Below are 20,710 nucleotides of genomic sequence, written 5' to 3'. Positions count from 1 at the left end.
GTGAGCAGCTGGGGGAGCTTCCTGTAAGCCCCCCAAGGGATGCAGCTCCCCCTCACCACACTCTCCCATTTTCCTCATGGCCACATCCCGCAGGGGCACTCTGTGGCATCCAGGCCCTGCTGTGCACGGCTTCATCCTCAAAGCCAAACTTCAGGAAAAGGGGCTCTGGGGTGGGCACCCTTCTCCAGTGCACTCCTGAGGATGCGACTTCCTTGGTTGTCACCTCTGCCCTGTCCCAGTGTTCCCCAGTGAGCCAAGCTACAGGTCCTCTGCCTACCCCAAATTTGGGGCCGTGGGGGCTGATGGCACCTTGTGATTGACATATCCCAAGCACCACTTGTGCCTGCTAGAACCTGCATGCAAAAATAGCCCCTCCAAATCTCAGCTGAAAGATTTACGGGGTCAGGGCTCCAGCCACGCTGAATGCTGCCCTGCCTCCCTCCAACATGTATTTACAGCTGGCAACTGTGTCCCACCCTTTGCCTGGGAAACGTAGCTGGGGGTCCCCACTGCTGAAGCCCCTGGGTGGTGGAGCTGGGCTATGCCCATGTCTGGTACCTGGTGCAGGGTCAGGCAGCGCAGATTGTCAGGGGACAGCTGGCACAGCTGAGATTCCTGTGGGAGGCACAAATCCACCCTGGAGCTGGGCCATGGGACAGCGTCCCAAGGGGGATAGTGGCCCCTCTGCACCTCGACACCCCACGATGCTGCAGGACACCGCAGTGCTGCAGTGGATGGAGACCCCAAACAGCCCCACGGACAGCCCAAGGGACACAGCTGAGAAGTGCAGAGTTGTGACATGTCTTGCAGCGCAGCTCAGCCTCTGGGCTGCTTGCTGATGCTGGCCCTGCAGCATGGGTAGTCGGGGTGCAGGGAGAGGTATCCCCACTGCATCCCACTGCATCCCTCATGCCCCCAAGCTCAGCTGAGTGACGGGAAGGGGCGGCAGCAGGTGGGGAAGGGGCCACACTGGGGCAGCCGGGGTGACTATTTCAAGGCCTGAGCTCAGCCCAGGCAGCCAGAGGGGCTCCAGCCACATTCCTGACTGCTGCCCCACTGGGGGGTCGATGCACAGGGGGTGCCCCACCTGCACCCCCTCCCACTGCCCTGCCTAGGGATATTTTTGGCTGCCTGCAGGAATGGGGCCAGGATCACAGAGCCTCAGGGGCAGGTGCTACACTGGAGCTCAGCCGGCCCCCAAATCCCCCTGCAACAAAATCCCCCCTTGCCCCGGGTAGCACCTGTGAAGCTGCCAACGGGGGTCTGGGCTGCCGGGTGCCGCTTTGGACATGCCTCAAATAGTTTCCATGCTGTATAAGCGCCCGTGGCGCTTTCCCCCCACAAGGAGGGCTGGCAGCCCCATGCTGCCCGCAGTGGGGTCTGCAGTAACCCTCCCCCCCCCGAGCCCTGCTCCTTGGGGGCAGCCGAAGTTGGGGGTCCCTGCACTCCCCCATGGACACGTGCTCCAAGCAAGCAGGAAAACCACTTTTATTGATGAAAGCGTCTTTCCAAAGAGCCATCCTCATTCCCTCCACCCCGGAGCTTCGGGGGGAGGTGGTTTCCTTCCATGTGTAATATGGGATGCTCAAAGTATCAAAATAGTGAGAGAAGCCTCAGCGAGTGCAAAGGGGAGGGAGGGAGGCCCCGGAGCCAGGGAGGGATGGGGAGCTGTGGGCTCCGGGCCTCCAGGCAGGCACTGGGCTCCGGGCATTAGTGGGGGTGATGTGAGCAAGGGGATAAATGAACTCAGAAAGCTGCAGGCTCAATACTACAGAAATTTAAAAGTTATAAAAAATACTGAAGATCTCAGAAAACAATGCAGGCACTTGGGAAGGAGGAGGAAGGCAGAGCTGGCTGGGAGGCAACAAGGTGGGAACAGCAGCTCCCGGGGCGAAGCCATGGCACCAGCCCCAACCAGAGGCACTAGGAGGGTGTGCGGTGCCTCTCGGGTGGCTGCTGCTGCGGAGTGCAGGGGCGTTCAGCCAGCAGTAAGGCATAAAGGTGAAAAGAGGCTCTGTGCGAGGCACAAGGGAAGGTGCAGAGATGATCCCCAAACAAGGGCAAGGCACAGGCCTCACCCGCTCCCACCTGGAGGAGGGAGAAGAAAGAAGCAAGAGAGAGGACAAGAAGGCACGAGGAAAGTCCTGAAAGGCATGAAGGGCCAGGCCCCAGGCAGCAGGGAGCCTCGGGCTCCAGGGGCACATAGAGCTGCCCCAGGACAGGCTCCCAGCCCGGTGTGCTGCGTGGAGAGGTGGGCTGGGTGGCGAAGCAGCGGCGCAGGTGCAGCACCTGCACGGTGTCTGGGTTAGTCCTGGTGCACCGGTGCGGGCAGGGTGCTGGTCTCGCCGAGGCAGCCCAGCGTTATTGGAGGTGGGGTGTCTTAAATAGGAGTCAGCGGCAGCAGTCTGTGCAGTGAGTGGAGGGAGGGCTCTGCCTGGGAGCAGCGCAGAGGCGCGGGGCTCAGTTCTGCTCCTCGTCCCGCAGCTCGGTGGGCAGGAACTTGTACTGCTGCTGCCGGATCATGGCCAGCTTCTTGCGTGCCTCCTCCAGCTCCCGCTCCTTGCGCAGCATCTCCTCCTGGGCGGCGATGATCTGCAGAGAGAGTGGCGAGATGCTTTGTCCACCCATGGCATGGATGGGAGAGCATCTTGATCTGCATCCTCCCACCACAGCCACAACTACAGCTAAGCACCCCCCGTGGTCACACCACAGTGCTCAGGAGATACAGCCCACAGCATCCTGCAGGCAGGTCCCACATGCAGCAGGTGAAGCTGGGACCTGTGCCATGCCATATAGGGCTGTGTCTGTCCCATGAACAGCATGCTACCCTTCACACACCCTGTGGCCACTGGGTTGGTGCAGGTATTACACTAAAAGCACCAGAAAACGTTCACTGGCTGTGCCCACCGCTACAAACAGTAGGAAGAATATCAAGTCCTGCTGCATGGGATGGGAACCACTTCGCAGCCTGCAGTGCTGTTTGATGACAGAATACGGCCTTGGGGGCAGCCAGAGCCACCCTGTCCTATGGAAGCAGCCCCACTCCTCACCTGTGCAATTCCTCCCACCATCTTCTCCTTCACCACCACTGTCTCATCGTGGTCCTGGAAGGCGGCTGCCTTCTGCGCTGCCTTGACCAGATTGTCTGATGCTCTCTTCACAGCGTTGCCAGCAGCCTGGAGTGGGGAAAAAAACAGGAGGCATTACACTCAGCCTAGGTTACAACTGCTACCCTGGTGGGAGAACGCCTGTCCCAGATGGGCTGGTGTGCAGAAGAGGCAGCTGGAAGAAGGGGGGCTGCCAGCAGAGCTCCCTGCTCGTGGCTCGCTGCCACCATGACTGCTCATGACCATTTCAGGCGCTGCTGCTTCTGACTGAGCCCATGGGCTCCCTCACTCTGCTCCCACGTGAACAGCAGGTCAGGGACAGTCCCATCCCTGCCTTTGGCCTAAGGTGACACCTCTGAGGTCCCACTGGGATCCCTCCTGCAGCACGTGGGCATTCACTTCTGCCCCGTGGCCACGGAGATGGCCCCATCAAAACATGTCCCCAAACTTTAATGCCAGGGATCTGGTGCATACATTTCAGGCATTCCCAAGTCAGGCCATCAGCCATGAATACCCCCAGGCTCTGCAACCCCAGCCTGGTGGATGGGAGCCCAGGATTACATGTGCATGCAACTGAAGTCCAAGCTAAGTGGAGCCAGTGTCCAAATGAACTGCAAAGAACAGTGCCGCAGCCCCATCCCATGATCCTAGATGCCTCCCTGCTCCCACCCACCCCTAAAGCACCCAAGAGGATGTTCAGGAACCTGGAGGAAGCAGCTGGGGCTAAAGGGACTCACCTGGAGCCTCTTCATAGCCTCTGAGTCATGGTCAGCCTTCACCTTGCAGGCCACCAGCAGCTGTGCTGTGGAGGCAGCCACCTGCTTGGCTGATGAGATCAGCTTCTCCTCACTGGCATGGCCCTGCACTGCTGCGTTGGCAGCTTCGCACAGGTTGTTGGTGGCAGCAGCCACCATGCGTGCCTGCAGCAAGAGAGGGTGTCAGAGGGCTGGAAGAGAGGGTCCCAAGGAGGACATGGTGCATAGGATGGGGTCAATTGGCTTTCATGCCAAACCCCATATGGTGGGAGAGGAAGTCGGCAGTGGGGCTGCCTCTTTTAGAGAGCAGAAGCATAAGGGCAGAGAGCATCTTGCCCAGCATGAGGAGATGTCCCCTGCCCCCACGTTTCCTTGATACTCACAGCTGAAATGAGTCCCTGGGACCACTGTCCATCATCCACTGCATTGGCCGGGATGACTCCCACCTGTGAAGCAGGACAGGGTGAGTAAGGCACAGGAGCAGTCCTTGGAGAAGGAAGAGAACCCACCACACCCCCAGGTCCACCTTCCCCTCCTGTGAAAGCTCTGCATCTTTATGACTTCAACTCACTTCCCTCCCTGCCTTACCTTTCCTTGGGCCACCAACTCTCGCTGGGCTGCGGAGGCTGCTTTCACCAAGGCACTTGTGGCTGCAGCAATCGATTTGGCAGCTTCCAGGATCTGCTCCTCAAAGTCCAGGCTCTCATCCGCTTGCTGTAGGCAAAAATGGGCACATTAATCCTATACAGGAAGGCAGCAGGAGGCTGCTGGGGAGGTGAGGTGGAGCTCAGCATCCCACACAACCTTGGGCTTGGCCCTTGGTTTCAGCTGCTCCAGCTTCTTGGCTGCAGCCTCGATGGCAGCTGCTGCACCCAGCAATTCATTCTCAGCGATGACCGTGGGATCTTCTGGGTCAACCCACTCCGTCCCTACAGAAAAGGGAACCAAGAGAAATTAAACCCATCCACAGCTTGATTTCCCATTGACCCTACCTCCTCCCATCAGCTGCTGAACCCCAGGTGCCAGACCAGGGGTGGATGTAGCTGTGGTGCTCACCCTTCATGGCTTCAGCTGCTTGGATGAGTTCGGTGACAGAGCTGGCCACCCGCTTGGAGTACCCAGCCAGCTGCTGCTTCAGCTCATGGGTCGGCTTCTGCAGGATCTGTGAGAGAGCAGCAGTGAGCACGTTAGGGAACCTGAAGAAGGGGATGGTCCCTACCTGGCAGCTCCTTGCCCCCAGGGTTTGCCTGCTTGGTTAAAGTTCTATTTGGGGCTCAGACGCCCTCATTTCAGGCTATTGTGAGTGCCATCACAAAGCAATCAGACCCCATGGATCCATTCGAAGTGTTCCCCCAGAGGAGGAGAGGGGGAACCCCCACCCTGTATGTGTGAATTGGTCATTGTCTGTCATCCTGTCTGCAGCAATGCTGGTGAGTCTCCTTTTCCACAGGGACAGGATGCTCTTCTCCTTGGCCATGTTGAGTCCACAGCTTCTGGGACATTACACAGCACCAAATTCTCAGCTTGAGCCCTTCCATCACTCAGTGGTTGTCCCCTTGGATCTTCTCCCCACACCAAAGCACTCCAAGCTCCTGAACCCATCCCTCCCTTGCTGTCCCCCCTATCAGAAACTCATCTGCAAACACAAGCTGGGCAGGGGAGGATGTGGAGCAAGGTCTCAGTCCCTGCAGGACCCACATCCCCTTTCTAGGAGCCACCCTGCAGAGGGTGCCCTGCAGAGGCATGCACACACCACGGCACACCGGAGGCCACACGTCAGCTCGAGCAGGAGTGAGTACAGGCATGGACCGTGGGGTCCTGCTCTAAACCACGCAGGCACAGCGTCACCCCAGCACTGGGCTGGGCAGGCGGACATGCCGCCAACAAGGCTCATGCAGAAGTTAGACACTGGCAGGCACACCAAGTGTCACCTTACTCACCGGCTGCACAGGAGGATGGAGAGGAGAGAGAAGAAGGCAGTGAATGCCCTGGCAGAGACACGTGGGCAATGGGGTACGTGCAGGAAAGGGTGAAAGATGGAGAAGTGGGAAGGGAGGTTCAGAGGTTTCCTGAAAGCTGCCATCACCACTTCATATTTCAGCCCCAGCACATTTTCTGCTGGCTGGACACAAAGGCTGCAGGGCTGGAGGGACCACCCACACCCAGGGCAGCACCTTACTTCTTCCCGCTCTTAACTGCCTGACTGCAGTTTTCAGCCTGAATTTCTCTGCTTTTGGTGGCAGAGACCTATTGTTACCAAATACCACATCCCTAAGGAGGTTCAAATTCCTTCCCCTCCCTGGTGAAATATGCTGCTTGCTTACTCTTCTGCTGGGAGCCACGTTTTCCATCCCAAGCTAAATAACTCTCTTTCTTGAACTACAACCACTCCTGTTCACACTCTGCAAGGCGTTGGCTCCCAAAGGGACCAACCCAGCACACATACAGCAAGTCCTGCTGTATCCCGTTGGTATCAGGCGGTATCCTGCCCACAGCCTCCCATTCCACACCCCTCTGGATGGGGAGGGACCAGCACTATGCTCTGCCCTGTCAGCACCTCCGCATGCCTTCTGCTCACTGCTTTCCAGGAACCTGCTGCCCTCCCACCAACATGACCCTGCACAGACAGACTGGCGCACTGCTGAGGCTGGGAGTGCTCCTGGCTTGATTCTGGACTCGTGTGGAGCCACCCCAGGAAAGTCATAGGAGCTCCTGACAGCACACAGCCACGGCCAGTTTACCCTTACGAGCATGTCCGGACAACATGCCATACTATTAAGTCTGTTGTCTGCTATGATGACATGTTTAAAATTGCTAAATTGTCTCTTTCTAGAGGACATAACCTTCCCAAGATGTACCTCTGGTGAACGTTTCACTGGATGTACTGTATGTGTGATATTCAGGAGATGTCACAAGGCAGCTGGAAGGTTAAACCCAAAATGCAGTGGAATAGCATGCTTCTGCAAGTAGCTTGACCTTGGGCACTACCACAGTATGTCATTAGCCCAATCATCTGTTAACAACAGTTCAGCCAGAGAATTTAATCTAGCATGTCAGTCTTGGCTGTGATGTCTTGTGTGTGGCTACAGCATCTTCCAGAAAGACACTTGATCTAGAGCATGAAAAACTCACTGCTCCTCTTGGAACTCTATCCTGGTGGTTACCTCCTTCAGGCATAACCAACCATCCTTTGATTTCCCACATCTGTCTTCAATTTCTAGCCCTTGGCTCCTGCCTGCCTCCTCTTTGTTCTGCCAGTACTGGCAGTTCTCATCCCCAAGGAGCTTGGCTTTCCCTGAGCTCCCCCACCTCACATCTGGTGAATCTGAACATGATTTATCAGTCCTTTTTAACTAACCCAGTGAAACTGTGCTGTGTAACTGACCCACACTTGCTCTTTCTCCTTTCTCCTGGTTCAAGGCTACCAGTAGCTCCAAAGGCATGCGCCCTGCACATCTCTGCAGCAGGGTCAATTTGGTCACTACGTAATCTTGCCAAGAATGCAAACCACTGGAAGCACCTCACTGAATACTTACTTTCCATTTCTTGGATAACCCAGATTTTATTTGCTTCAAGTGAGCTACACTGATCTTGTAAGACAGCTAATTAAAGCAGACAACTGAAGTACCTGAGGACTAAGCTGGAGGAAGACTGGATGAAAAGGGCGCAGCTGGCCTTTGCAGCCAGCACCTCTGCCACCACAGGCATTGCCTGTCTCACACTCCTCTGTGAGCTTAACAAGCTCTGTTTTCACACTGGCTGAAGTTTCTCCCACCCACCACTTTTAATGGAAGCTGCTTCAGGATTCTGTTCCTGTGTTGTCAAGTTTCCAGACTCCATCTGTTTATGGCCAGTTAATCTCCATCTGTTGTTAGCCAAATACCTTTCTTGAAAGACTGTTTATGGCTCTGATATCTGCTTCTGTAAGTAATTACAGGCAGCACTCCCATCCCTCCTCACCTTTCATCTGTCTGCCTAACCTAGGTACAGGGACAAGGAATGAGACAGGAATCTAGCACCAGCTTCTCAAGGATCATTTTGACACTGACTGTCCAGCTCAGGTCAAAGCAATTACAGCAGCACTAGCCCAGAGCACTGCAGCAACAAATAACTGTGCAGTCTCAAGGTAGGGACAGGTCTCTCTTTTATGCAGGACCTGAAAGACAGGCATTGCAACCTGTTGGGCCAGTGGCCACTGCACACCATCTTTTGCCCTGCACTCACCTTGGGCACTTCATGTACAGGCAGCAAAGGTAAACTTGCTAAAAGACCTCAGTGAGGGTAACTGCAGAGCTCAGGGGTAGCTGGGGATCTGGGGAGCACCCTGGTGTCCAAGGGTAGACTCAGCAAACCATGGGGCTGGGGACACTCACCACCAGCACGTGCTCCAGCAGCTCCAGGTAGCCATCAGCACACTCCTTGCCAAAGCGCAGCGCCCGCTGCCGCACGTCCGCGCTCACCTCCGGGTGGTAAGCAGCCTCCTGCAACCCAGAGATAGTATTTGTATCCAAACACGAGCACTGGGGGTTCTGCCAGAGTCCCCCCACCCCTGTGCCAGCCCCATGTCCACTGCCCTCCCACGCAGCACCTTGCAGGCACGCAGCATGTCGGCAATGGCACGGCGGCTCAGGTTGGCCGTAGCGATGACATCCTCCTGCCGACACGAGTTGCCAGCAGCCACAGCTTTGGCCGTGGCCATCGTGATGCCTTTCGTCATTCGGATGAAGTCCTCAGGGGTCGAGACCTGGGCAGGAGGCACTGGGGAGGAGAAGACCTGCAAGGAGAAAGGCAGGAGTGAAGCACGGGGCAGTGGGTGGGTAGGGTGTCAGCTATGAGACCACAGCAGTGCTCACCGCCAGCTCCTGGCGGATATGCTCTATAGTGGCCTCCAGTGCTCGTGTCCCCTTTGTGGCCTCATCCTCAACAGCCTTCACTGTCTTCAGCAAGGAAGTGACATTGGTGACCATCACCTGTGGAAAAGAGAACAGAGCCAGGTAAAGCCCTGTGAGAGCTCTAGGATGCTGCCAGCACCATCTCTCCCTCGTGGTTTGGTGCAGAACTGCCCCTTCTTCATCCTCCACTCACATCACTTCATTTTGATCTCTCACCAGTTCACACATGCTGTGCCCCACCTTTCATATATGCCTCTCTGCACCCTTGTCCCATTTGCCTCACAGTTGTCCTCCTGCCCCTAGACATGCACAGAAGTCCCCCCAGCTCTTTCTCCAGCCCTCCTGCCCCATCTCCTCTTCTCCACTGCAGACCTTGGCAGAGTTCTTCAGCTGATAGACCGCAGGATCATCCCCAGCTTTGCCGGCAGCTGCTTTGGTGGCACCAATCAGGTCCCCAAGTGCTTTGGCCACATCCTTCACAGCATTGATCAGAACCACCTGGGAAAAGCAAGTCCAGGGTCACACTCAAGCTGGGGTGGCACATCCAAGTAATAAGAAATATGGACACTCTTGGATACATAGAGTTTAGCTCAGCTAGAGTGGCTGACTAGGGTCAAAGCCCAGTCAACCTTCTTCAGGACACATGGAGTCCAGCCCAGACCACACTCTCAGCTCCATTCCCTTCCTGCAAGCTATGAGCACCCTGCATTCACCCCAGACACTCCATCCTACCTGAGTCTCTGGGTCTTCAGATCCCAGGCTGGCAGCACCCAGCTTCACCACCTCAGCCAGGCGGGTGATGGTGGACACAGAGGACTGGGCAGCCTGGGCTAGCTTCTCCTGGCTGGCTGTGGCGTTCTGCACCAGCACCTTGGTGTCTTCCACCAACGCCTTGGCTGTCTTCAAAATGCCCTCCCTGGTGAGAAGAAGAGTGTCAGAGAAAAGGCAGTGCCACAGAGGTGCGCTTGCACAAGGTACTAAAGAATGACACGCAGGTGCCTATCCCTTTGCATGTGCACATGCTCCTTGCTCCCTGCCTTCCATCTGTATGTGCTGTGTGTGAAAACAGAGCCAGCATGAATTTGTAGGTCTCCCTGGAGTTGGCCCACCGCTTACAAAGATGTGAGATAGCAGGACCCCTTTCCTCCAGCTGAGCAATGTGTCCTACCCCCAGCCCTCGTACCTGTGGTCAGCAAAGGTTTCTGAGTTCTCCCGATTGAGAGTCCCTGCTGTAGCAAACATGATGGTGGTGTCGAGGTCAGCAATGATGCCAGCAACAGCGCTGGCTGCAGTGATACAGGCTTGAGTCCCACGGTTCCCAGCCTGCAGAGCTGCCAGCACATGGGATACCTGTGGGGTACAAGCAGGGTGACTGGAGAGGCAGGCACAGGCAGCCCCCACCATGTATCTCACTAAACCAATAAAGAGAATCGGGGATTATATGATACAGCATCCCTTCTTAACTTCCAATTATTTTTATCTCACATCTTCCACTTTTAGGACTGCAAGTGCCATTGGACTCTGCTACTCTCCAAACAAGTAAGACTTGCAGCTCGTTCCTTTTCTAAGTGCTAAACCCAAATCCCTCACTCTGCCAAGCACTCTTAAGATGGTAACTGGTTCCTGATGGAAAGTAAGCTTCGAAAGGAAGAATCTGCAGGGAGCCCTGAGCATGCTGATATGTGCCAGACAGTATGAACCAGAGTTTGTTTTGCTTGTGTAATCTTTCTTACAAGCACTGCAGCTCTACTCTTATAAACCAGATTTTTAAACCCATGTTTCCACCTGCTACTAACCAATGTGCTTTTAAATGGACAAGGTTTTCCACCATGCCAGCAGAAGGTGCAGAGGAGATCAATCACCCAGAGTGAGCTGGAAGATTATTAAAGATGTAGCAAATGCTACGCACACATCTGTAAGGGCAGGTTTACAGAGCCCTGAGCTGCCATGAGGGTGCAATCAATACTCCTTGGCAGCTCAGCACTTCAGCAGTGAGCACCCAGCTGCTGCACACTCCAATCACAGCACAAGTTGATATGGTGACAGGAGGTGAACCTCTCCTCCACCCCAGTTGTGCCAGAGCAAGCATGGCCAAGAGCAGACAGAGCCCAGGATGACCACTGGAGAACCCAAATTGGTGGCCACGGAATATGGGGTTCAACCCAGCACTCCTCCCACCACCTAAATCCCCTCTCCTGTTGTGTGCTCTGAGACCATCAGCACTGCTCACCTTCTCGGAGACCTTGCGTGCACTCTCTATCAGCTCCTTCTTGGTGTAGGCATCACTGGGGCTACATTGCAGAGCTCCAGCCTTGGTCACCAGGGCAGCACAGCCATGACCTAGCTCCTGTACCCGGCGCTTGATATGGGAGCCAATCTGCAGGCAAACACAGGCATGAGAGAGCCATAAGGGTATTAGCCTTACACCCAACATACCCAATAGGAAACGACAGTCATCCCATGCATCTCCTCCAGGCCAAACATCTTACCTCCTCATTTTCGGCAGTGAGAGCAGCTGGCTTGGCCTGTTGTGCCAGCTGCCCGTAGTCATTGGTAAGCTGGTTGGCCAGTATGCCCAGCTCATCTGGGTTGGTGGTGGATTTGGTGACCTGCCAATGGAATAACGACAGAACTTAGACAGGCCCTGCAGTAGGACAGGCAAGCAGCAGTGGCAGTTGCCTGCCTAAGTGAGACCACAGCACCACTGCCTGCTTCCTGCCTCAAGCAGGGATAAATAAGAGAGCAGTGACTGGCTCCTGTACCCACCATCTCCTGCACAGTCACTGCGATCGCCTTGGCCGTCTTCACCATCGTGGTCTGGTAGTCCACAAAGGTCCCCTCAGGCTCGCCCATTGGTCCCTCATCCAGCTGCAATAAAATACCAGAAGCGTTTGGCTCCAGCACAAGCCCAGTGGCCCTTCTTGACAACAGCATGGCAGGAGACTTGTGCTGCCCACAAGGGCCCTAGATGCTCCTTCCACAGACCATCCCCCAGAGCTCTCTTGGGGAAGATCTGAACAACTTCCAGCATCTCCCCCTGCCTCTTTGGTTGTCTAAGTGCAGTACTCTGCCACTCCTTCTCAAGCAGGACTCAGTGACAGCAACCCAAGGAAGACAAGAAATGACAAAGTGCCACACAGAGTTTGACTGACTCCTCCTCTCCTGCAGCCCTCTCTGTGTTCTCTTCACCTGGTTGATGGCTTGGGTGATGGAGTCCACCATGCCCCCAACAACGCCTGCTGCGCTGGCTGCCTCATTGAGCGTGGTGGTCAGGTCCTCCACTGCCTCCTTCATCATCTGCACGGCCTCCTCCAGAGCCTCCTGCGTGTGGGCAGCTTGCTGCAAGGAGAAGACAGAGTGAGAGCTGCTCCCCTTCGATGCAGGCACCACATGCTTGTCCTGAGTTTTGGTGCCAGGCATGCATGTATGACACATGACACATATCCAAAGCTCATAGTGCCACCATGCCCACCTCCCACTCACCTTGGGGTTCCCACCAGCCTCCTTGGCTGTGTACAGCATCTGCAGGGCAGACTCAGCCAGAGTTTTGGTCTGATCCAGGAGGTTCATCTGCTGTTGGTGGTTGGGTGTTTTGGAGGCAGCACCAATAGCTGCCAAAATGAGTGGCTCGAAGTACTGAGCCATCTGGGACACCTAGGGAAAAGCAGAGTCAGTGATGGCAGGGCCTAGCACCTGCTAGCCTGAGCTTCTTCTCATGGTGCAAACTCTTTGATAAACACTTAGTGCCTGATCTCCAGCTCCCCACCCCTGCCCTTCCATTACCTTGTGTCCCAGCTGTGAGGCTTCAGCCCGTGCTGCGCTGGCCACAGGCTCTATCAGGTTGTTGATCTCCTGCACAGCCGTGATCATCTGGTTATGCAAAGCCTGTTGTGAAAAGAGTACCTTGCATGAAGCTCCAGCAGAGCTGATCTCACCAAGCTCAGGTGAGAAGGAGTTAACCTGCCTGAGGCAAGCAGGACACCAAGGTGCTGGCTTGCACTGCTAAATCAGATCTGGGTGTAGGGGTGATCTGACCAGATAGCCCTGCTCTGTCCCACTGAACCAGACAGGCAGCAGGGACACACAGCTTGAAGCTAGGATGTTCTGCCCACCACTTGGCTGGGTGGGTTTAGGATTCCTGCTAAAGATGCAAGAAGGGCTGCAGAAGCCCTTTGTTCCAGGATAAGATGCTTCCCCCAGGAGCAAGTTCCCCACTTACCTCCTGGGAGATACCTTCTCGGGGGGCCAGCTGCTGGCTGATGGCTGCAAGGGAGGCCTGGTCCACCTCCCGCATGCATCTGTTCAGGACATCTATAGCCTCGTCGCACTCCCGCTGTCCAGGAGCTTTGTCCCTGAATGACAAGACATATCAGCACCATGCAAGGCTTGCCACCCCTTCGCCACAGACCTCTCTTGGTGCTGGAGAGGGGCAGGACCCCTTTCACCAAGCAACCTGGTGATGGAGCCAGGCACTGTAGCCACACCACATGCCCCATCAACCCTTTTTAGTGCTGCAACAGGGGCGAGAGGAACAACACCTTTCTTGCTTCCTCATGGCAACAGCCAAGGAGAACAAAAGCAAGATGTGCCAAAACATTCCCGGGATGCTTGGAAGTGCACCCAATACTGGTCAGTGCAAAGGGGCGCTGGCCACACACACCAGGTTGGCTGAGACGGTCCAGTTCACTCTCACCTCATGTTGGTGATCAGTTTCTTGATGGAGTCTGAGACAGTGCGAGAGTGGCCAGCCAGCACCGACCACTGCTGTGGGTCCTTGGGGTTGACGGCCAGGGAGCGGGCAGTCTGAATGAGGCCAGCAGAGCTCTCCAGCATCGTCTTGGCAGATATGACAATGGGCTCCATGGCTCTGCGTCCCTGTGCAGGGAGATGGTGGCCTCATGAAACAGATGGACCGGCATGCGCAGGCAGAAGCTCTCACCATAGCCAGGCCCACCCCTCCCAGCCCCAACAACACCTCACCTCAGGGCTGATCTGGGCAGGAACGGTGGCAAACTCTGGGTTGGAGGCAAAAGCTGTCAGGTTGTCCACAGCCTCTATGAGAGGAGCCGTGGCTGCGCGGCACCGCTCCCGGTTCTCCTCATTGAAGGCACCATCCAGGGCCTAGTATGTAGGAGAGAGCAAGCAGTTATCTAGCCCTGAGCATACCCTATCTCTGCCCATACTGCCCCAGCAGGAACCGCACCTTGATGGTCTTCACCAGGTTGGCTGTGCTGTTGGCGACCTCCTTAGCTGACTGGACAAACTGCCGCTTGGCGACAGGGTTGGCAGTGCGGGAGGAGGCCAGGCGGCAGGTGTTGCACAGGGCTGACGTGTGCTTCGCCACAATGGTGGCTGCTGACAGCACCTGTAGAGAAGAGCAGAGTGAGGCAGGACCCACAGCATCTCCCCATCCCTCCAATACTCCCTTTTGGTCAAGAAAGTGCCCATCACAGCAGCCCACTTCATACTCACCTGGGACTGTGTGCAGGCAGGGTCCACCAGGTTCTGGCAGGCCATCTGGATGGCCTGGTTAGCTCTGGCAAACTGAGTGGGGTCTACCAAGCCCTGCTGTCCAGCCTGGCTGTTGGGATCAGAAACTCCAACCAGGTAGGCAGCCTGTGAGCATGAGAGATGCAGTGAGGGACTGCATGGGGGCAGAGGCAGGCGATAGCTCCCAGACCCAGGAGTGATGTGTGAGGCTGAGACTGAATGTATCTCACCTGGGCTGCTGCCTCCGTGAGCCCGCAGAGAGCTTTGGAGGCGGCACTGATGGACTCTCCAAACTCAGGCAGCTTGCTGTTCTTTGCATTCTGGGAGATGCCAGCCATGGACTCACCCAGCACCTGCAGGATACACAGCCACCAGCTAGAGACTTCCTCCTGTTTGCACTGAGTGCTCCAGATTCAGAGCTCACCAAGTTCCACCAGATGAGAAGTGAGGGAGGAAGCTCTTTTCCCATTTGCCCTCACATCCATCCCCAAACCTTGCCATCCTTCCCCAACATCCACCCTTCTGCTCTGCTCCTGGCTCACCTTGGAGTTCTCCATGACACTGTCCAGGCAATTGAAGTAGGACATGTCATTGACAGTCTGGGTGGGGTTCTCCAACAGTTCCTTCACGGTCTATAAAGACAGAGATGCCACGTAAAGGGAGGTGCATTCCCTGCATCCCATGCTGTACTTCTCTCCTACTGACAGACAGCTCAGCACCCAGCCAAGCCCAAGCAGAAGAGGGCCCGGGTCACCGAGATGCTGCTTCTCACCTCCAGCTCCCTCAGAGCATTGTCGCACTCCTTCTGGCCTGGCGCCTGCTGGGTGCACATGGTGATCAGCTGGTTAATGCTGTCAGTCACGGCCCTGCCAGGACAGGGGAGGGACATACGAGGATCAGTATTAGCTTCACCATCCATCACTATTGCAAACACTTTAACTTGGCTTTGGGGGAAAGGTGCAGGAAATGGGCAGAGCCTCTGGTTATGAGACCCTCCTGCCCGCCCAGGGTCTATCTCTTTCCATAGACTGCAACAGCAGCCAGGTTAGGATCACATTAGATAAATGGTCTCAGGACAGTACCATAACAAGCTGAGTCTCACAGAGGCAAACATTTGGCCTAAACTGAGCCTCCTTCAGCCCAGCATAGCTCTTGGAATTTAACCACCTCCCTCCGTGCACTGCAAGCAGTTCTTCCTACCGTGCTGCTGCTGCCAGCTGGCTCTTGAGGTTGGGGGATGTAGGGTCAGCAGAAAGCGCCTTTGCTGCCAGCAGCAGCTTGCTGGAGGACATGGAGATGCTCTTCAGGTTTGATACCACCTGCGCCTGGTCTTCTTTGTTCTGCAAGGAACCAGTAAGAGTCACCAACAGCAGCTTCCCAAGCTCTGTGCCCACCCTCAATCTCTTAGGTGCTTTCCAGGCTGTGTCAGTCCCCTTTGCTTACTTAGTCTGCCAGCTGGCAGCAAAAAGGGTCTGGTGAACTTGCTGAAACAACCCTAGCCTCTTCCTACCCCGCTACTGCCATTTCACCCAGTCCATGGCTCTCCAAATGGGTGTTTGTACTCACTGGAGACAGGCTGGCCATCTCCACTCCTGCCTGGAGGAACTCATTGAAGTCGTGTCCAAATTTGCCAGAGGATTTGGCCAGGTCCTGGGGTGTGCCACGTGATGCTTGCACCAGCTCGTTGGCAGACTGGTTGAGTCCTGCAGCAGCCCGGTTGAGTTGGCTCTGAGCCTCCTGGAAGGTCTTGTTGCTGGGAGGGAACTGGAGGCAAAGAGAGTGTCAGGAGCTGCAGTGAGGTGGTGGCAGCCGAATGGGCATTCCACACCCAGCAACAGGGTGAGCATCCAGCTTTGCCCACCTCAACACTTCCCGGTTCCCCTTAGCCCCAGGCTGAGCTCACCGAATCTGAGAGCAGCCTCTTGCTGGCCTCTCCCACCATGCGGATGGCAGCATCCACGTCCCGCTGCCCAGGCAGGCAGTTCACGCAGCGATTCAGGGCCTGCGACACCGCCTTGGCCACCTGCAGAAGATGCGAGCAGAGCCTGTCCAGCAGCCACCCTGGTGGCCTGCCCTCATCCCATAGCCACCCAGGGACCCAGACCCACCTGCACCAGGCGCTGCTGGCTGTCAGGGTCCCCAGGCTTGGCCACAGCTTTCCGTGCCTCCTCGATGAGGTTGTTGGCCTTATCCATCACATCGCTAGCACACTCCAACATGGCACCCTGCACCTGAGGGTCCGAGCTGTTGGCTGCCACACCGCGGGCAGCCTGGCTGAGAGAGCGCAGGGCTTGGGCCACCTCCCGTGCAGCAATGCCTGCCATAGAGGAGAGCAATCAGTCAGTGAGGGCCTGGCCCCGTGCCACAGTCTGGTTAGGGGCTGAAGGGTGGTACCTGTGTAGTTCTCATTGCCCTGGGCCACCTCGCCCAGGAGGTGAGCGATGGCGGAGGTGACAGCCTTGGTGCTGTTCCCCAGGTCCTGCGCACACTTCTCCATCTGCAGGGCAAACAACATGGAGGGGTTAGGCCCCGTGACCCACACACTGGGGTTCAGTCTCACCAAGGCCTCCTCACCCACCCCACATGCCCTCACCGTCTCTCCTGGCAGCGGCTTTAGCTTTCCATCCCTGGCAGCTGCCTTGGCCTCCTTCAGGTCCCTCTCCAGGCTCTGCACCAGGCCCAGTGCTGAGTCAATCTCCAGGGGCCCACAGGCCTCCTGTGCCTGCAGTGGATGGAAGGACCAACAGCGTTACATGGGGCTCATCCTGCAGGGAGGGCCATCCCGCCTGCCTGCCTTCTGCCAGCACCTCACCTTCTGCGCGGCCGTGCGGAGCTCAGCCAGGGCTGCAGCCAGGTTCTTGGCACACTGGCTGAGCTGCATGGCCGAGGCCTGGTCAGTGATGGTGGGCACGGTGGCCTTGGCTGCAGCAACCATCTTCCCACCAGGCTGTCAAAAGAGAAAGGCATGAGACACGGCATGGCACACAGTTGTCTTGCTGCCTGCATCCAGCAGCAGTTAGTTGGTACCTGCAGGAAGTTCTGGCTGGCGGCAATGAGAGCCAGCTGGGCGCTGGGGCTGTCCGGCTGTGACTGGCTTCCTCGCACACCCTGCACCAGCATGGGGATCTGGTCCGCCACCACCTGTGACCAGGGGAGAGCAGGGTCACTGCAGGGGACATGGAGTGCGTGGGCACACCGATGGCTACAGCTGCTCAGGCTCTGAGGGCAGGAGCTCCCCTCCTCAGCACAGGCAGCTCACACACACACAGATCTGACCACTGGTGACATTATCGGGGAGTGCAGTGATGGGAAAAAGGTAGTTGCAGATGCTCCATCCCTGGAGATGCATAAGGCTGGGCTTGATGGTGCCCTGGGCAGCCTGGTAGGGTAGGGGTTGGAACTGGGTGGGCTTTAAGGTCCCTTTCTCATGGCAGCTTTTCTCACTGTTTTACCTGTCAGCCCGCTGACACCCAGCCTGTGCCCACACGCCCCTCACCTTGCAGCTCTGCACCAGCTGCTGCTGTGCAGCAGGGTTCTTGTTGGAGGCAGCGGCATGCTGTGCGGCGGCGATGGTCTGGGTGGCGGAGGCGGCTGCCTGCTTGGCTGCGTGCTGCCAGGGGGAAGGAGATCAGGAGTCAGCTGTGGGGAGCCCAGCACAGGAGCTCTCTGCCACAGACCGAGGTCCCGCTTCCCACTGCAGCCCAAACTGCGGCCTCACCTCCAGCTTGTGCACCAGCTTCTTCTTGATGGCGTTCTGAGCTGCAGCGTTGGTGGCCATGCGCAGCCCCTCCGCAGCCTCTCGCAGCCGCTGCTGCTGCTCCTCGCTGTCGGGGTGGGCAGCAGCCCCCTGGACAAAGCAGAGAGCCATCACACCCGGCACGACCCCCAGTTCCCCTCTCATCCTGACAGAGGTCGCTGTGCTCTGCCCCTTGCTCCAGTGGCTCCTCCCGCCTGCCACCAACCTTTGCAGCCTCCACCATCTTGGCTGTGGCATCGGCCAGGATTTTGGCCGCGCTCAGCAGCTTGCGTGAATTCTCTAGGTCCGTCTCGCCCTCTGCATCAGCTTTAATGGCATTGACGAGGTCGGAGGTGGCCTGGGCCAGAATACGAGCCTGCCGCACCATTTCCCCTAGGAAGGAAGGAAGGGTGGCTGTCAGAAAGTCCTGAGAATTGCCCTGATTTGCTGCTTCGCTGCACCAGCCCCTCACTTCTGGGGCAAGCTTGAAGCATGAGCCCTCAGCAAGGCATGACTCCAGAGCCTGCCCCAGCTCACTGTGCCCCTCAAGCCCACCAGCCCCAGGTGCCACCAGCCACTCGCTCTTACCTGCGTCTCCCATGGAGCTGAATATGTTCTCAGTGACATTGAGGATGGTGTCAGTGGCCTGGTCGTAGCGCCCAATGGGCTGCCCGCCAGTGGCGTGCTGCTTGATGTGCTGCAGCAGGTCGTTGAGGGCCTGGGTGACGGCGGTGGCTGCCACCCCCACCTGCTTCAGCAGCTGGTCATCGTTGGTAGCTGCCTTAGAGGCCTCCACACATCCCTCTGCCGACTTGGCTACCAGCTTGCCAGCCTCAATCAGCTGCTCCTGGCACACCGGGGAGCTGATGGTGGGAGCCACCACCTGCAGGGCAGGAAAAAAGCTGGGCAGTGTTGCCGCCTTGCAGCCCCCTCTCTCCATCCAGCATCCCATGACCCTGATGACTGCTGCCCCTGACCCCTAAGAAGGATGATTCCAAAGAGCCAGGGCCAGAAGAAACAGAAACTTCTAGTCTCAGCAGCAGCAAGGTGAGGGCTGGTGCTTACCTTGGTGCAGGCCACCAGCTGGGAGGTGGAGAGGGCACACTGTGTAGCAGCTGCGATCACCTGCGTCTGCAGGGCTGAGTCTTCTGTTTTCTGAGCCACATTCTTGGCCTTCAGCACCAGCGCAGCGGCAGCACTGGCCACAGCCTTGGCCAGCTGCATCAGCATGTCCTGGGGGGGACAGACAGGGTCAGAGCTGGAGCCACCACAGAGCCAGGCACAGCCGCCTGCACGGCTCTCGTGAAATATTCAGCAGGGAAACATGAGATCAAGGGGCCTTTCCGCCACCCCTGCCTTGCGCTGAACTCCTGATGTGCGGCTGGCAACACCTCCAGCCCATCCCTACAGCTGGGTGCTGAGGCATCTCCCAGTACTGGGACGCTGCCATGGCCAAAATCATCGCCCGGAGCAGCTCAGCAGCACCACCCATGATGTTGTCACAGGGACAACCCACGTGGCACCTCTGATCATCCCACAGCCTGAACCTGCAGTGAGGCCCCACGCTGCCAGGAGGCCCTGCAGCACAGCAGGATCTTCCTGGCAGGACGCCCAGCACACCGCAGCCATTGGGATTCGCTCTCATGCCGCGCTGCTGGATGCCACCAGCAGTGCTTGGGGCAGGGAGCTCGGGCAAGGTGTACGGGGCACAGCTCCTCCCATTGCAGACAGCAGTTAAGCTGCTGCCAGGCCCGTTTTCCTTCTGAGGGCATGCTTGCAGAGCATTAACAAGGCAAACACACCACCACCAGGCTCCTGAGTGAGCCCTAAAGCCGCTCCCTGCTACAGCAAAGCCTCCGGCCACCAAGCAACATCAGAGCGTCCCCACACCTACTGCAAGCCAAAGCCACTCCTGCTGCTGTCCATCACCCTGTCAGACATGGCAGCAGTCTGGAGAGCACATGCACCAAGCTCAGGAGCCCACAGTTCCCAAAAGCACAGCAGCTGCCTGAGGCAGAGTAGCAGCCACACTGTACGAAGAGTCCGGAGAGAGGAAGCAAATACACTCGGGTCTGGTTGTGGTGCAGGCTATACAGCCCATGACTTCTAAACCTGCCCCCTGCCCTGTGCCAGTTGCATACAGGATTGTCTGGTCTTCAGTGAGGGCTCCCAGGATGGAGCTGCCCGCCTGACTCCTCCTGCTAGCTCCTCCTGTACATGCTGCCTCTGTCTCACTGTGTCCACTAGCTGTTCTGTTCTTGGTGTTCTCTCCAGGCTTTGCTGACCATACAGAGGCCGTGTGGCTGCAGTGAGCAGAAACCTCTCATTTCTGGAGCACATTTTGGTCCACACTAGGTCAGCTTCCCTCTGCTGTGCTGAGCAGTTGCATGAAACCAGCATGGGAAGAGCTCAGCTCAGCAAAAACAACAACCACGGGGCTTTGGCTGTCCCGGATCCCTGCTCTGGGCAGCCAGGCACTGCACGCATGAGGTGGCAGTCGGGGCACTGACCCGAGTGCATGGACTTCTGAGAGCTGATCACAAGAAAAGCAGATTTTCTACCAGAGCCCATCTCCAAAGAATTCAGCTGATTGTCCCCAGAGGAGCAGCCCTGACATCCGAGAGGGGCAGACACCACCAAGCCATGCCTACAGCCCCCTTTTACCGTCTTTGGGTCTGAGGAGGGCGGGATCCAAGCACACCGGCTTTCGGGCATCTACATGGGAATCCA

At 57.0% G+C, this 20,710-nt stretch overlaps 1 protein-coding gene across 2 annotated transcripts in view; it reads right to left on the bottom strand.

The window, feature by feature from the left end:
* Window positions 1–1,465: 1,465 nt before the first annotated feature.
* Window positions 1,466–20,710, bottom strand: part of TLN1 (talin 1) — a 31,227-nt gene continuing 11,982 nt past the window's right edge. For both annotated transcript variants that reach the window (XM_072359456.1, XM_072359457.1), the window contains exons 18-57: window positions 19,046–19,213; window positions 18,569–18,863; window positions 18,207–18,373; window positions 17,963–18,091; window positions 17,741–17,854; window positions 17,272–17,385; window positions 17,057–17,191; window positions 16,838–16,966; window positions 16,639–16,741; window positions 16,353–16,561; window positions 16,148–16,267; window positions 15,811–16,008; window positions 15,445–15,584; window positions 15,017–15,110; window positions 14,787–14,876; window positions 14,475–14,597; window positions 14,227–14,370; window positions 13,958–14,119; window positions 13,735–13,875; window positions 13,448–13,629; window positions 12,974–13,106; window positions 12,538–12,639; window positions 12,238–12,408; window positions 11,944–12,093; window positions 11,521–11,622; window positions 11,244–11,363; window positions 10,985–11,131; window positions 9,938–10,104; window positions 9,487–9,670; window positions 9,127–9,252; window positions 8,716–8,832; window positions 8,451–8,636; window positions 8,236–8,343; window positions 4,919–5,024; window positions 4,667–4,791; window positions 4,451–4,576; window positions 4,246–4,308; window positions 3,845–4,027; window positions 3,051–3,176; window positions 1,466–2,592 (exon numbers count right to left, since the gene is read on the bottom strand). In XM_072359456.1, coding sequence (XP_072215557.1) covers window positions 2,461–2,592; window positions 3,051–3,176; window positions 3,845–4,027; window positions 4,246–4,308; window positions 4,451–4,576; window positions 4,667–4,791; window positions 4,919–5,024; window positions 8,236–8,343; window positions 8,451–8,636; window positions 8,716–8,832; window positions 9,127–9,252; window positions 9,487–9,670; window positions 9,938–10,104; window positions 10,985–11,131; window positions 11,244–11,363; window positions 11,521–11,622; window positions 11,944–12,093; window positions 12,238–12,408; window positions 12,538–12,639; window positions 12,974–13,106; window positions 13,448–13,629; window positions 13,735–13,875; window positions 13,958–14,119; window positions 14,227–14,370; window positions 14,475–14,597; window positions 14,787–14,876; window positions 15,017–15,110; window positions 15,445–15,584; window positions 15,811–16,008; window positions 16,148–16,267; window positions 16,353–16,561; window positions 16,639–16,741; window positions 16,838–16,966; window positions 17,057–17,191; window positions 17,272–17,385; window positions 17,741–17,854; window positions 17,963–18,091; window positions 18,207–18,373; window positions 18,569–18,863; window positions 19,046–19,213 — 5,631 coding nt within the window. In that variant the 3' untranslated portion in view covers window positions 1,466–2,460. The remainder of the gene's footprint in view (window positions 2,593–3,050; window positions 3,177–3,844; window positions 4,028–4,245; window positions 4,309–4,450; window positions 4,577–4,666; window positions 4,792–4,918; window positions 5,025–8,235; window positions 8,344–8,450; window positions 8,637–8,715; window positions 8,833–9,126; window positions 9,253–9,486; window positions 9,671–9,937; window positions 10,105–10,984; window positions 11,132–11,243; window positions 11,364–11,520; window positions 11,623–11,943; window positions 12,094–12,237; window positions 12,409–12,537; window positions 12,640–12,973; window positions 13,107–13,447; window positions 13,630–13,734; window positions 13,876–13,957; window positions 14,120–14,226; window positions 14,371–14,474; window positions 14,598–14,786; window positions 14,877–15,016; window positions 15,111–15,444; window positions 15,585–15,810; window positions 16,009–16,147; window positions 16,268–16,352; window positions 16,562–16,638; window positions 16,742–16,837; window positions 16,967–17,056; window positions 17,192–17,271; window positions 17,386–17,740; window positions 17,855–17,962; window positions 18,092–18,206; window positions 18,374–18,568; window positions 18,864–19,045; window positions 19,214–20,710) is intronic.

The sequence above is a fragment of the Excalfactoria chinensis genome, chromosome Z, assembly GCF_039878825.1.
Source record: "Excalfactoria chinensis isolate bCotChi1 chromosome Z, bCotChi1.hap2, whole genome shotgun sequence".
In the NCBI taxonomy this organism is placed as follows: Eukaryota; Metazoa; Chordata; class Aves; order Galliformes; family Phasianidae; genus Excalfactoria; species Excalfactoria chinensis.
The sequence above is the reverse complement of the archived record's forward strand: the minus strand, read 5'-3'. Positions and strand labels throughout refer to the sequence as shown.